Here is a 14900-nt window from a genome sequence, read left to right on the forward strand (position 1 = left end):
TAAATACAATTAATTATATTTACACTGAGTGTACAAATCTTTCTATTTCCTTCCAATTTATGCCTTCTTTTTAACATAAAATATTAAATACAATTAATTATATTTACACTGAGTGTTCAAAACATTAGGAACTCTCTTTCCATGACACAGACTGACCAGGTGAATCCAGGTGAAAGCTATGATCCCTTATTGATGTCACTTGTTAAATCCACTTCCATCAGTGTAGATCATGGATGCAGGCCCTGGCCCCCCTTACGAAGGCCCTGGCCCCCCTTACGAAGGCCCTGGCCCCCCTTACGAAGGCCCTGGCCCCCCTTACGAAGGCCCTGGCCCCCTTACGAAGGCCCTGGCCCCCTTACGAAGGCCCTGGCCCCCTTACGAAGGCCCTGGCCCCCTTACGAAGGCCCTGGCCCCCTTACGAAGGCCCTGGCCCCCTTACGAAGGCCCTGGCCCCCTTACGAAGGCCCTGGCCCCCCTTACGAAGGCCCTGGCCCCCCTTACGAAGGCCCTGGCCCCCCTTACGAAGGCCCTGGCCCCCCTTACGAAGGCCCTGGCCCCCTTACGAAGGCCCTGGCCCCCCTTACGAAGGCCCTGGCCCCCTTACGAAGGCCCTGGCCCCCTTACGAAGGCCCTGGCCCCCTTACGAAGGCCCTGGCCCCCTTACGAAGGCCCTGGCCCTGGGCCCTGGCCCCTTACGAAGGCCCTGGCCCCCTTACGAAGGCCCTGGCCCCCTTACGAAGGCCCTGGCCCCCTTACGAAGGCCCTGGCCCCCCTTACGAAGGCCCTGGCCCCCTTACGAAGGCCCTGGCCCCCTTACGAAGGCCCTGGCCCCCTTACGAAGGCCCTGGCCCCCTTACGAAGGCCCTGGCCCCCTTACGAAGGCCCTGGCCCCCTTACGAAGGCCCTGGCCCCCTTACGAAGGCCCTGGCCCCCTTACGAAGGCAATGGCCCCCCTTACGAAGGCCCTGGCCCCCCTTACGAAGGCCCTGGCCCTGGCCCCCTTTCGAAGGCCCTGGCCCCCTTACGAAGGCAATGGCCCCCTTACGAAGGCCCTGGCCCCCTTACGAAGGCCCTGGCCCCCCTTACGAAGGCCCTGGCCCCCTTACGAAGGCCCTGGCCCCCTTACGAAGGCCCTGGCCCTTACGGGCCCTGGCCCTTACGAAGGCCCTGGCCCCTTTACGAAGGCCCTGGCCCCCTTACGGCCCCCTTACGAAGGCCCTGGCCCCCTTACGAAGGCCCTGGCCCCCTTACGAAGGCAAGGCCCTGGCCCCCCTACGAAGGCCCTGGCCCCGAAGGCCCTGGCTTACGAAGGCCCTGGCCCCCTTACGAAGGCCCTGGCCCCCTTACGAAGGCCCTGGCCCCCTTACGAAGGCCCTGGCCCCCTTACGAAGGCCCTGGCCCCCCTTACGAAGGCCCTGGCCCCCCTTACGAAGGCCCTGGCCCCCCTTACGAAGGCCCTGGCCCCTTACGAAGGCCCTGGCCCCCCTTACGAAGGCCCAGGAATCAGTCCTCCTCACCCCAAAAAATAAATAAATATTAATAAAATTAGTAGAGCAAACTCAGTTGTAAGTCAGAGTAGTAAAATACCAAATTGTACAACTTAAACATGCGGTTGTGCATCATCAGTCTTTCTCTTGTTATGTCAGTCACTCAATTAGCCCATGTCACCTACCATTTTTGTTGATTGCTAAATTAGTTAGTTAGTTTAGCGGCCTGTCTAAACGTGTCGTCATGGTAAAATGACCGGCTGGGCACCCAATGGGCACCCATTGATTTTTGTTAGTCAGTGTCACTCAGATGTCACATTAAAACTTCCAACCATTCTCCTCGGGCTCTGTGGAAAAATGTGTAGAATTGCAGCAAACTTGCTTTAACTTCTTATGGCTGCAGGGGCAGTATTGAGTAGCTTGGATGAAAGGTGAACAGAGGTGCCCAGAGTAAACGGCCTGCTCATCAGTCATAGTTGCTAATATTTGCATAGTATTATTAGTATTGGAAAGAAAACACTCTGAAGTTTCTAAAACTGTTTGAATGACGTCTGTGAGTATAACAGAACTCATATAGCAGGTGTGTGGCAACATGTGTAGAATTGCATAAAATTACATTTTAAAAAGTATAAAATAAATGAAACACCTCCCCTGTCAAGAGGAAAACTGGTGGATGTGGGCAGATCAGGGAGAAACTGCGGCTCTTATGATGAGGTCAGATATTTCGTAGATGAAGGGGAGAAGACAGGAAGATGTTTAGGCCTTGAGACAGAGACATTGTGTGTGTGTGTGCCATTCAGAGGGTGAATTGGCAAGACAATAGAATTAAGTGCCTTTAAACAGGGTACGGTAGTAGGTGCCAAGGTGAACCAGTTTGACTGTGTCAAGAACTGCAACGGTGCTGTGATTTTTTTCACACTCAACTGTTTCCCGTGTCTATCCTGAACGGTCCACCACCCAAAGGAAGCATTTGGAGTCAACATGGACGCAGCATCCCAGTGGAACGCTTTCGACACCTTGTAGAGTCCACCCCCCGATGAGGCTGTTCTGACACCTTGTAGAGTCCACCCCCCGATGAGGCTGTTCTGACACCTTGTAGAGTCCACCCCCCGATGAGGCTGTTCTGACACCTTGTAGAGTCCACGCCCCGATGAACTGAGGCTGTTCTGACACCTTGTAGAGTCCACGCCCCGATGAGGCTGTTCTGACACCTTGTAGAGTCCACGCCCCGATGAACTGAGGCTGTTCTGACACCTTGTAGAGTCCACGCCCCGATGAGGCTGTTCTGACACCTTGTAGAGTCCACGCCCCGATGAACTGAGGCTGTTCTGACACCTTGTAGAGTCCACGCCCCGAAGAATTGAGGCTGTTCTGAGGGCAAAAGGGGAAACGGTTGGAGAAATGGAACGATGCAGAGCACCAGGAGATGTAACGGTTGGAGAAATGGAACGATGCAGAGCACCAGGAGATCTAACGGTTGGAGAAATGGAACGATGCAGAGCACCAGGAGATGTAACGGTTGGAGCAACTTTAAAATGTGGAGAACGTGGAGGAACGTCTAATTCTGCAATGAGACTGTGTTGGTTCTCTCTCTTCACAATAACGTTCTCTTTTCATTTATCCTTCTCCTAGAATACTCTCTCTCTCTCTCTCTCTCTCTCTCTCTCTCTCTCTCTCTCTCTCTCTCTCTCTCTCTCTCTCTCTGTCTCTCTCTCTCTCTCTCTCTCTCTCTCTCTCTCTCTCTCTCTCTCTCTCTCTCTGTGTCTCTCTCTCTCTTTGTCTCTCTCTCTCTCTCTGTCTCTCTCTCTCTTTGTCCCTCTATCTCTCTCCTCTCTCTCTCTCTCTCTCTCTCTCTCTCTCTCTCTCTCTCTCTCTTTGTCTCTCTCTCTCTCTTGTCTCTCTCTCTCTCTCTCTCTCTCTCTCTCTCTCTCTCTCTCTCTCTCTCTCTCTCTCTCTCTCTCTCTCTCTCTCTCTCTCTCTCTCTGTCTCTCTCTCTCTTTGTCTCTCTCTCTCTCTCTGTCTCTCTCTCTCTTTGTCCCTCTATCTCTCTCCTCTCTCTCTCTCTCTCTCTCTCTCTCTCTCTCTCTCTCTCTCTCTCTCTCTCTCTCTCTCTCTCTCTTTTGTCTCTCTCTCTCCTCTATTTTTTTTTCTCTCTCTCTCTCTCTCTCTCTCTCTCTCTCTCTCTCTCTCTCTCTCTCTCTCTCTCTCTCTCTCTCTCTCCGTCTCTCTCTCTCTTTCTCTCTCGTTCTCCAGGTTATTTGAGACTCTCCAGTCTCTGTTCTGGTCCATCTTTGGCCTGTTAAACCTGTACGTGACTAACGTTAAAGCCCGTCATGAGTTCACTGAGTTTGTGGGGGCCACCATGTTCGGAACCTACAACGTCATCTCTCTGGTGGTTCTGCTCAACATGTTGATCGCCATGATGAACAACTCCTACCAACTCATCGCTGTGAGTACGAGTACAGCTATTTCAATTATCTAAATGATATTGCATTGGTTCTCAAAACCTCTCCCTCCTCCTTCTCTCTCTCTCAGCCAATCATGTGTCAATCAATACATAGATGTATTCCAGAGTTAACACACCTTATTGATTGCCTGATTGATTTTATTGTAAAGTTACATTATCTCCAACTGTTGCACAGTGTAAGACCAAAGTCATCCTTCATTAGAGGATTCCTGTATGTGATTTTATTTCAATGTTTTCGGGACACACACACACACACACACACACACACACACACACACACACACACACACACACACACACACACACACACACACACACACACACACACACACACACACACACACACACACACACACACACACACACACACACACACACACACACACACACACACACACACTAACAATCTGTTCCAAAATATATATACCAACGAACTGATTCTTTTTCCCCCCCTCCCTCCCCTCTCTCTCCCACTTTTCCCCCTCCCTCCCCCTCCCTCCCCCTCTCTCTCCCACTTTTCCCCCTCCCTCCCTCCCCCTCCCTCCCCCTTCTCTCCCCCTCCTCTCACTCTCTCCCACTTTCCCCATCTCCTCTCCCTCTCTCCCCACTCCCCCCTCTCTCTCCTCCAGGACCATGCAGATATAGAGTGGAAGTTTGCCCGGACCAAGTTATGGATGAGTTATTTTGACGAGGGGGGTACTCTGCCCCCTCCCTTCAACATCGTCCCCAGTCCTAAGTCAGTGTGGTACCTCTGTCTGTGGGTTCACCATCGACTCTGTAGGAGAGGAGCGCCCCCTGCTGACGACACAGACAAACACCACGACCTACAAGAGTTCACGGTAAGAAGTCAACACACTATTTATTCAGTATACACACATGAAACATATGGAGACAATAATATTATGTTTATATACAGTATATACCCCCTCCCTCTCTGTCATATGTCCTCTCTCTGTCTCTGTCTCTGTCTCTCTGTCTCTGTCTCTCTCTCTCTCTCTCTCTCTCTCTCTCTCTCTCTCTCTCTCTCTCTCTCTCTCTCTCTCTCTCTCTCTCTCTCTCTCTCTCTCTCTCTCTCTCTCTGTCTCTCTCTCTCTCTTTCTGTCCGCTATTTCTCTCTCTCTCTCTGTCTCTCTCTGATTTCCTTTGCATCCCAAATGGCCCTCTCTTCCCTACATTGGGCACTACTTTTAACCAGGGTCCATAGGTTGTACCAATAACGTAGTGCACTACTTTTAAACTACTTTTAATGTAGGGAATAGAGGGCCGTTTGGGACACACACTAATGTGGGCTGGATTATGTAACACTGAGAATCCATCTGATACTGCATACTATGAGTGGGCAGTGTGTGTGTGTGTGTGTGTGTGTGTGTGTGTGTGTGTGTGTGTGTGTGTGTGTGTGTGTGTGTGTGTGTGTGTGTGTGTGTGTGTGTGTGTGTGTGTGTGTGTGTGTGTGTGTGTGTGTGTGTGTGTGTGTGTGTGTGTGTGTGTGTGTGTGTGTGTGTGTGTGTGTGTGTGTGTGTGTGTGTGTGTGTGTGTGTGTGTGTGTGTGTGTGTGAGGTACATAACTTTATATAATTTCCTTCCAGGAGCGTCATGCAGACAGCCTGATACAGAATCAACATTATCAGGTACTATCTATATATATATATCTATAATGTATCTCTATATATCTATGTCTATATATCTATAATGTCTCTCTATATATCTATGTCTATATATCTATAATGTCTCTCTATATATCTATCTATAATGTCTCTCTATATATCTACCTCTATCTATCTATATCTATCTATCTATATATATCTATCTATATCTATCTATATATCTATCTATAATGTCTCTCTATATATCTACCTCTATCTATCTATATCTATCTATCTATATATATCTATCTATATCTATCTATATATCTATCTATAATGTCTCTCTATATATCTACCTATATCTATCTATAAATATATATATATATAATGTCTCTCTATATATCTATCTATAATGTATCTCTATATATATACTTCTATCTATCTATATTGTCTCTCTATATATCTACCTATATCTACCTCTATCTATCTATATCTATCTATATATCTATATATCTATATATATAATGTCTCTCTATATATCTATCTATATCTATCTATCATATCTATATATCTATCTATAATGTCTCTCTATATATCTATCTATCTATATCAATCTATATCTATCTATCTATCTATAATGTCTCTCTATATATCTATATCAATCTATATCTATCTATCTATATATCTATAATGTCTCTCTATATATCTACCTATATCTATCTATATACATATATCTATAATGTCTCTTTATATATCTACCTATATCTATCTATATACATATATCTATAATGTCTCTTTATATATCTACCTATATCTATATATATATATATATATATATATATATATATATATCTTTAATGCCTCTCTATATATCTATATATATCTATATATATATATATATATATATATATATATATATATATATATATATATATATATATATATATATATATATATATATATATAATAATGTCTTTCTATGTATCTATGTATCTATATATCTATCTATCTATCTATCTATCTATATCTATCTATCTATCTATCTATCTATCTATCTATTTATCTATCTATCTATCTATCTATCTATATATCTATCTATCTATATATATATCTATAATGTCTCTCTATCTATCTATCTATCTATCTATCTATCTATCTATAATGCCTCTCTATATATCTATATAACTACCTCTATCTATCTATATCTATCTCTATATGTCTCTCTATATATGTCTCTATATATATCTCTATATTCAATTCAATTCAAGGGGCTTTATATATATATATATCAATCTATATCTCTCTTCATCTCTCTGCATCTCTATCTATCTCTCTCTATATATATGTACAGTTTAAGTCGGACGTTTACAAACACTTAGGTTGGAGTCATTAAAACTCATTTTTCAACCACTCCACACATTTCTTGTTAACAAACTATAGTTTTGGCAAGTCGGTTAGGACATCTACTTTGTGCACGACACAAGTCAATTTTCAACCAATTTTTCCAGACAGATTATTTCACTTATAATTCATGTATCACAATTCCAGTGGGTCAGAAGTTTACATACATACACTAAGTTGACTGTGCCTTTAAACACATATCTATATCTCTATATATCTATTTTTATCTCTATATCTATCTTTTTATCTATCTCTATATCTTTATCTCCTTATCTATCTCTATATATGTCTCTATCTATCTCTATATATATCTCTATATATATCTCTATATCTTTATCTATCTCTTTATCTATCTCTATATGTCTCTATCTATCTCTATATATATCTCTATATATATCTCTATATCTATCTCTCTATCTATCTCTATATATATCTCTATATCTATCTTTTTATCTATCTCTATATATATCTCTATCTATCTCTTTATATATCTCTATATATATCTCTATCTATCTCTATATATATCTCTATATATATCTCTATATATATCTCTATATCTATCTCTCTATCTATCTCTATATATATCTCTATATCTATCTTTTTATCTATCTCTATATATATCTCTATCTATCTCTTTATATATCTCTATATATATCTCTATCTATCTCTATATATATCTCTATCTATCTCTTTATATATCTCTATATATATCTCTATCTATCTCTATATATATCTCTATCTATCTCTATATATATCTCTATCTATCTCTTTATATATCTCTATCTATCTCTATATATATCTCTATCTATCTCTATATATATCTCTATATCTATCTCTATATATATCTCTATCTATCTCTATATATATCTCTATATCTATCTTTTTATCTATCTCTATATATATCTCTATATCTCTATCTATCTCTTTATATATCTCTATCTATCTCTATATATATCTCTATCTATCTCTATATATATCTCTATCTATCTCTATATATATCTCTATCTATCTCTATATATATCTCTATATATATCTCTATCTATCTCTATATATATCTCTATATCTTTATCTATCTCTTTATATATCTCTATATATCTCTTTATCTATCTCTATCTATCTCTATATATATCTCTATCTATCTCTATATATATCTCTATATCTTTATCTATCTCTTTATCTATCTCTATATGTCTCTATCTATCTCTATATATATCTCTATATCTATCTCTCTATCTATCTCTATATATATCTCTATCTATCTCTCTATCTATCTCTATATATATCTCTATATATATCTCTATCTATCTCTTTATATATCTCTATATATATCTCTATCTATCTCTATATATATCTCTATCTATCTCTATATATATCTCTATCTATCTCTATATATATCTCTATATATATCTCTATCTATCTCTATATATATCTCTATATATATCTCTATCTATCTCTATATATATCTCTATATCTTTATCTATCTCTTTATATATCTCTATCTATCTCTATATATATCTCTATATATATCTCTATCTATCTCTATATATATCTCTATATATATCTCTATCTATCTCTATATATATCTCTATATCTTTATCTATCTCTTTATATATCTCTATATATCTCTTTATCTATCTCTATCTATCTCTATATATATCTCTATATCTTTATCTATCTCTAATGTCTCTCTATATCTATCTCTATCTATGTATCTATCTCTGTCTTTCTCTCTCTCCCAATGTCTCTCTCTTTTTCAATCCCCCTCTCCCCCTCTCTCAATTCAAGTCAAACAATCAAAAATGAACAGTAAACATCTTTCTCTCTCTGTCTCTCTCTCTGTCTCTCTGTCTCTCTCTCTCTCTCTCTGTCTCTCTCTCTGTCTCTCTCTCTGTCTCTCTGTCTCTCTCTCTCTGTCTCTCTCTCTCTCTCTCTCTCTCTGTCTCTCTCTCTCTCTGTCTCTCTCTGTCTCTCTCTCTCTCTCTCTCTCTCTCTCTCTCTCTCTCTCTGTGTCTCTCTCTCTATCTTCCTCTCTCTCTCTCTCTCTCTCTCTCTACCTTCCTCTCTCTCTCTCTCTCTCTACCTTCCTCTCTCTCTCTCTATCTTCCTCTCTCTCTCTATCTTCCTCTCTCTCTCTCTCTATCTTCCTCTCTCTCTCTCTCTCTCTCTCTCTCTCTCTCTCTGTCTCTCTATCTTCCTCTCTCTCGCTCTCTCTGTCTCTCTATCTTCCTCTCTCTCGCTCTCTTTGTCTCTCTATCTTCCTCTCTCCCGCTCTCTTTCACACACTCATACTCTCTGCTAGCACACACACACAGACAAACATAGTATTTTCTACCAACTCTTTGGCTGAGTAACTGACTAACTGATTAACTGACTGACTGACTGATTAACTGACTGACTGATTAACTGACTGACTGACTGACTGATTAACTGACTGACTGACTGACTGATTAACTGACTGACTGACTGATTAACTGACTGACTGATTAACTGACTGACTGACTGACCGATTAACTGACTGACTGACTGATTAACTGACTGACTGACTGATTAACTGACTGACTGACTGATTAACTGACTGACTGACTGATTAACTGACTAACTGACTGACTGATTAACTGACTGACTGATTAACTGACTGATTGACTGACTGATTGACTGATTCACTGACTGACTGATTCACTGACTGACTGACTGATTAACTGACTGACTGGTTAACTGACTGACTGATGAACTGACTGACTGAATAACTGACTGATGGACTGACTGATTAACTGATTAACTGACTGACTGACTGACTGATTAACTGACTGAATAACTGACTGATTAACTGACTGACTGATTAACTGACTGACTGACTGACTGACTGACTGATGAACTGACTGATTAACTGATTAACTGACTGATTAACTGATTAACTGACTGACTGACTGAGTGACTGACTGATTAACTGATTAACTGACTGATTAACTGACTGATTAACTGACTGATTAACTGGTTAACTGACTGATTAACTGATTAACTGACTGATTAACTGACTGATTAACTGACTGATTAACTGATTAACTGACTGATTAACTGACTGACTGACTGACTGACTGACTGACTGACTGATTAACTGATTAACTGACTGATTAACTGACTGATTAACTGACTGATTAACTGATTAACTGACTGATTAACTGATTAACTGACTGACTGACTGACTGACTGACTGACTGACTGATTAACTGACTGATTAACTGACTGATTAACTGACTGATTAACTGATTAACTGACTGACTGATTAACTGACTGATTAACTGACTGATTAACTGACTGACTGACTGACTGATTAACTGATTAACTGACTGACTGACTGACTGACTGACTGACTGACTGACTGACTGACTGACTGACTGACTGACTGACTGACTGATGAACTGACTGACTGATGAACTGACTGACTGACTGATTAACTGACTGACTGATGAACTGACTGACTGACTGATTAACTGACTGATTAACTGACTGATTAACTGACTGATTAACTGATTAACTGACTGACTGACTGATTAACTGACTGATTAACTGACTGATTAACTGACTGATTAACTGACTGATTAACTGACTGACTGATTAACTGACTGATTAACTGATTAACTGACTGACTGACTGACTGACTGACTGACTGACTGACTGACTGACTGATGAACTGACTGACTGATGAACTGACTGACTGACTGATTAACTGACTGACTGATGAACTGACTGACTGACTGATTAACTGACTGACTGACTGATTAACTGACTGACTGACTGATTAACTGACTGACTGACTGACTGACTGATTAACTGACTGATTGACTGACTGATTGACTGATTCACTGACTGACTGATTAACTGACTGACTGATTAACTGACTGACTGGTTAACTGACTGACTGATGAACTGACTGACTGAATAACTGACTGATTAACTGACTGACTGATTGATGAACTGACTGACTGATTAACTGACTGACTGACTGACTGACTGATGAACTGACTGACTGAATAACTGACTGATTAACTGACTGACTGATTGATGAACTGACTGACTGATTAACTGACTGACTGACTGACTGACTGATGAACTGACTGACTGACTGATGAACTGACTGACTGACTGACTGACTGATGAACTGACTGACTGACTGATTAACTGATTAACTGACTGATGAACTGACTGACTGATTAACTGACTGACTGATTAACTGACTGATTAACTGATTAACTGACTGATTAACTGATTAACTGACTGACTGACTGATTAACTGACTGATTAACTGACTGATTAACTGATTAACTGACTGATTAACTGACTGATTAACTGATTAACTGACTGATTAACTGACTGACTGATGAACTGACTGACTGACTGATGAACTGACTGACTGACTGACTGACTGACTGACTGACTGACTGACTGACTGACTGATGAACTGACTGACTGACTGATGAACTGACTGACTGACTGACTGACTGATGAACTGACTGACTGACTGACTGATTAACTGACTGATTAACTGACTGACTGACTGAGTAACTGACTGACTGATTAACTGACTGACCGACTGATTAACTGACTGACTGATGAACTGACTGACTGATTAACTAACTGACTGAGTAACTGACTGACTGACTGTTTAACTGACTGACTGATTAACTGACTGACTGGTTAACTGACTGATTAACTGACTGACTGGTTAACTGACTGATTAACTGACTGACTGGTTAACTGACTGATTAACTGACTGACTGACTGATTAACTGACTGACTGGTTAACTGACTGATTAACTGACTGACTGACTGATGAACTGACTGACTGACTGACTGACTGACTGACTGACTGACTGACTGACTGACTGACTGACTGACTGACTGACTGACTGACTGATGAACTGACTGACTGACTGACTGATGAACTGACTGACTGACTGACTGATGAACTGACTGACTGAGTAACTGACTGACTGATTAACTGACTGACTGACTGATTAACTGACTGACTGGTTAACTGACTGATTAACTGACTGACTGACTGATTAACTGACTGACTGATTAACTGACTGACTGATTAACTTACTGACTGACTGATTAACTGACTGACTGATTAACTGACTGAGTAACTGACTGACTGATTACCTGACTGACTGATTACCTGACTGACTGACTGATTAACTGGCTGACTGATTGATGAACTGACTGATTAACTGACTGACTGACTGACCAAGTAGATGTTGCACTCTTTCCCCACACATCCAAAAGCTTCTTGTCCTGTGGAGAATGGTTCATCTCTGAGAATCTATGGTGTACCAACAAGTGTAGTCCAGACGTATCCAATCAGTAGTTTTGTTGGCGGGTAATATCAGAAGACGTTTCCACATGCAACTGTAATGTGGTTAACAGGAAGTGATGTCATTGTTAACAGGAAGTGATCCGTAGCCTGGTGAAGAGGTACGTGGCGGCCATGATACGCAGTGCCAAGACGGACGAGGGATTGACCGAGGAGAACTTTAAGGTCTGTTTTCTATCCAGTGTCTTTCCAGCAGATTCTAATGTTCCTCCTGCATGACTTTTAGCAGCTCTTCTTCCCCCTTTTCTCCTCTCTACCTAACCTGTCCCTCTCCTCTCCTCTCTCCCTAACCTGTCCCTCTCCTCTCCTCTCTCCCTAACCTGTCCCTCTCCTCTCATCTCTCCCTAACCTGTCCCTCTCCTCTCTCCCTAACCTGTCCCTCTCCTCTCCTCTCATCTCTCCCTAATCTGCCCCTCTCCTCTCCTCTCTCTCTAAACTGTCCCTCTCCTCTCCTCTCATCTCTCCCTAACCTGTCCCTCTCCTCTCCTCTCTCCCTAACCTGTCCCTCTCCTCTCATCTCTCCCTAACCTGTCCCTCTCCCTAACCTGTCCCTCTCCTCTCCTCTCATCTCTCCCTAACCTGTCCCTCTCCTTCTCTCCTCTCATCTCTCCCTAACCTGTCCCTCTCCTTCTCTCCTCTCATCTCTCCCTAACCTGTCCCTCTCCTTCTCTCCTCTCATCTCTCCCTAACCTGTCATCTCTCCCTAACCTGTCCCTCTCCTTCTCTCCTCTCATCTCTCCCTAACCTGTCCCTCTCCTCTCATCTCTCCCTAACCTGTCCCTCTCCTTCTCTCCTCTCATCTCTCCCTAATCTGTCCCTCTCCTTCTCTTCTCTCATCTCTCCCTAACCTGTCCCTCTCCTCTTCTCTCATCTCTCCCTAACCTGTCCCTCTCCTCTCCTCTCTCCCTAACCTGTCCCTCTCCTCTCATCTCTCCCTAACCTGTCCCTCTCCTCTCCTCGATCCCTAACTTGTCCCTCTCCTTCTCACCTCTCCTCTCTCCCTAACATGTCCCTCTCTTCTTCTCTCTTATCCACAAACTTCAGATAACTCTCTCTCTCTTCTCTCTCCCTCCTCTCCTCCTCCCTCCTCCCTCCTCTCCTCTCTCCCTAACCTGTCCCTCTCCTCTCCTCTTTTCTCTCCCTAACCTGTCCCTCTCCATCTCTCCTCTCCTCTCCTCTCTCCCTAACCTGTCCCTCTCCTCTCCTCTCCATCTCTCCCTAACATATCCCTCTCTTCTTCTCTCTTATCCACAAACTTCAGATAACTCTCTCTCTCTTCTCTCTCCCTCCTCTCCTCCTCCCTCCTCTCCTCCTCCACTGCAGGAGTTAAAGCAGGACATCTCCAGTTTTCGTTATGAGGTGTTAGATCTCCTTGGTAACCGCCGCCCCCCCAGATGCCTCTCTTCCAGCAGTGAAACCACACTTAGAAATGAGGGAGGAACCAGCGACGAAGGAGGGCCTGACCCTGACCTTGACCCCTCCCTAGCGTCGCAGGAGGGGAGTGGAGCCAAGAGGTCAAAGGGCGTGACATTTCTGACCCCGACAGGAAGCATGGAGAAGAAGAAGAAGCCTAAATATGGCGTCTCCGCTCTGGTCCGGAGTATTTCAGGAATGGAAGTGGTATCCATGACGAGGGAGGAAGAGGAGCAGGAAGGATGGGGGGAGGAGGAAGAGAAGGAGGGATGGGAGGAAGAAGAAGATGAGGAAGAGGGTAAACCAAAGAGCAACGGGGTGAGGAGAGAAGCCATTCCGTCCTCTTCTTTCATCTTCCCTTCATTCCCTTCTTCCTCCACCTCCGTCTCCTTATCCTTCGCTCGCACGCGAAGTCGTCTCCAGCAGTTGTCGTCGGCGACGTCCAATAAGACAACACACTCCTTACTGTTCTCACGCAAAGCCCCGCCCCTTCCCCTCTCCCTCGGCCAATCTCCTCCTTCCTACACCATCTCTGACGGCTTGCTCCGCCCCCTGAGAGGTCGCGGGTCATATGACCTTGGTTCGGTGGGTCATGTGACCCACAACGAGATGCACCTGAACCAGGTCGGACACACTAACCAGGTCGGAGCCCCTCCTGCTTCCTCTGGACGAGCCAATGGGAGGGACTCTCTGCTAACCTTGCCCCTCCCACCTCCCTGTCCCTGCCAATCCCTACACTGTGCTTCCAATATGGCCGACTCGAGCTCCCACCTCCTGGACTCCAGCGAGAGCATCTTCGAGGGAGGAGGAGGAGGAGGAGGGGGCCGGGTTTTGGGAGAGGGGTGGGTGGGGCCTTGTGATGTCATAGAGGACTCTGGCGGCATCGAAGACTCTGTCACTACACAACTGTAGAAGGTTGTAGATAGTTGTTTTCCATTGGTTTACCTAACAGCCGGTACCTTCCAAACAAACGCAAAGCCATGAGGGGACATGAGTGATGTCATGAGTGATGTCACATGCTTGATGTCATAGACCTAAAACCACCCCCACATATCTTACCGAGGATGTCACTTGTGATGTGGTGGGGGAGGGGGGGGGCAAGAGGAACTCAGTCGCGATTCAGCTACACCGTAAAGACAGTTTCCATGGCTACCGAGAACGCCCGTCCCTTCTGC

The 14900-nt window shown here is 43.4% G+C and overlaps 1 protein-coding gene across 1 annotated transcript in view; it reads left to right on the forward strand.

Moving 5' to 3' along the window:
- Nucleotides 1-14637, forward strand: part of LOC124008850 (short transient receptor potential channel 5-like) — a 98867-nt gene extending 84230 nt beyond the window's left edge. Inside the window, exons 13-17 of the mRNA XM_046320431.1 lie at nucleotides 3741-3936; nucleotides 4584-4793; nucleotides 5541-5582; nucleotides 12388-12477; nucleotides 13636-14637. Coding sequence (XP_046176387.1) covers nucleotides 3741-3936; nucleotides 4584-4793; nucleotides 5541-5582; nucleotides 12388-12477; nucleotides 13636-14637 — 1540 coding nt within the window. The remainder of the gene's footprint in view (nucleotides 1-3740; nucleotides 3937-4583; nucleotides 4794-5540; nucleotides 5583-12387; nucleotides 12478-13635) is intronic.
- The last annotated feature ends 263 nt before the right edge of the window (nucleotides 14638-14900 follow it).

Source organism: Oncorhynchus gorbuscha, linkage group LG21 (assembly GCF_021184085.1).
Source record: "Oncorhynchus gorbuscha isolate QuinsamMale2020 ecotype Even-year linkage group LG21, OgorEven_v1.0, whole genome shotgun sequence".
Taxonomy (NCBI): domain Eukaryota; kingdom Metazoa; phylum Chordata; class Actinopteri; order Salmoniformes; family Salmonidae; genus Oncorhynchus; species Oncorhynchus gorbuscha.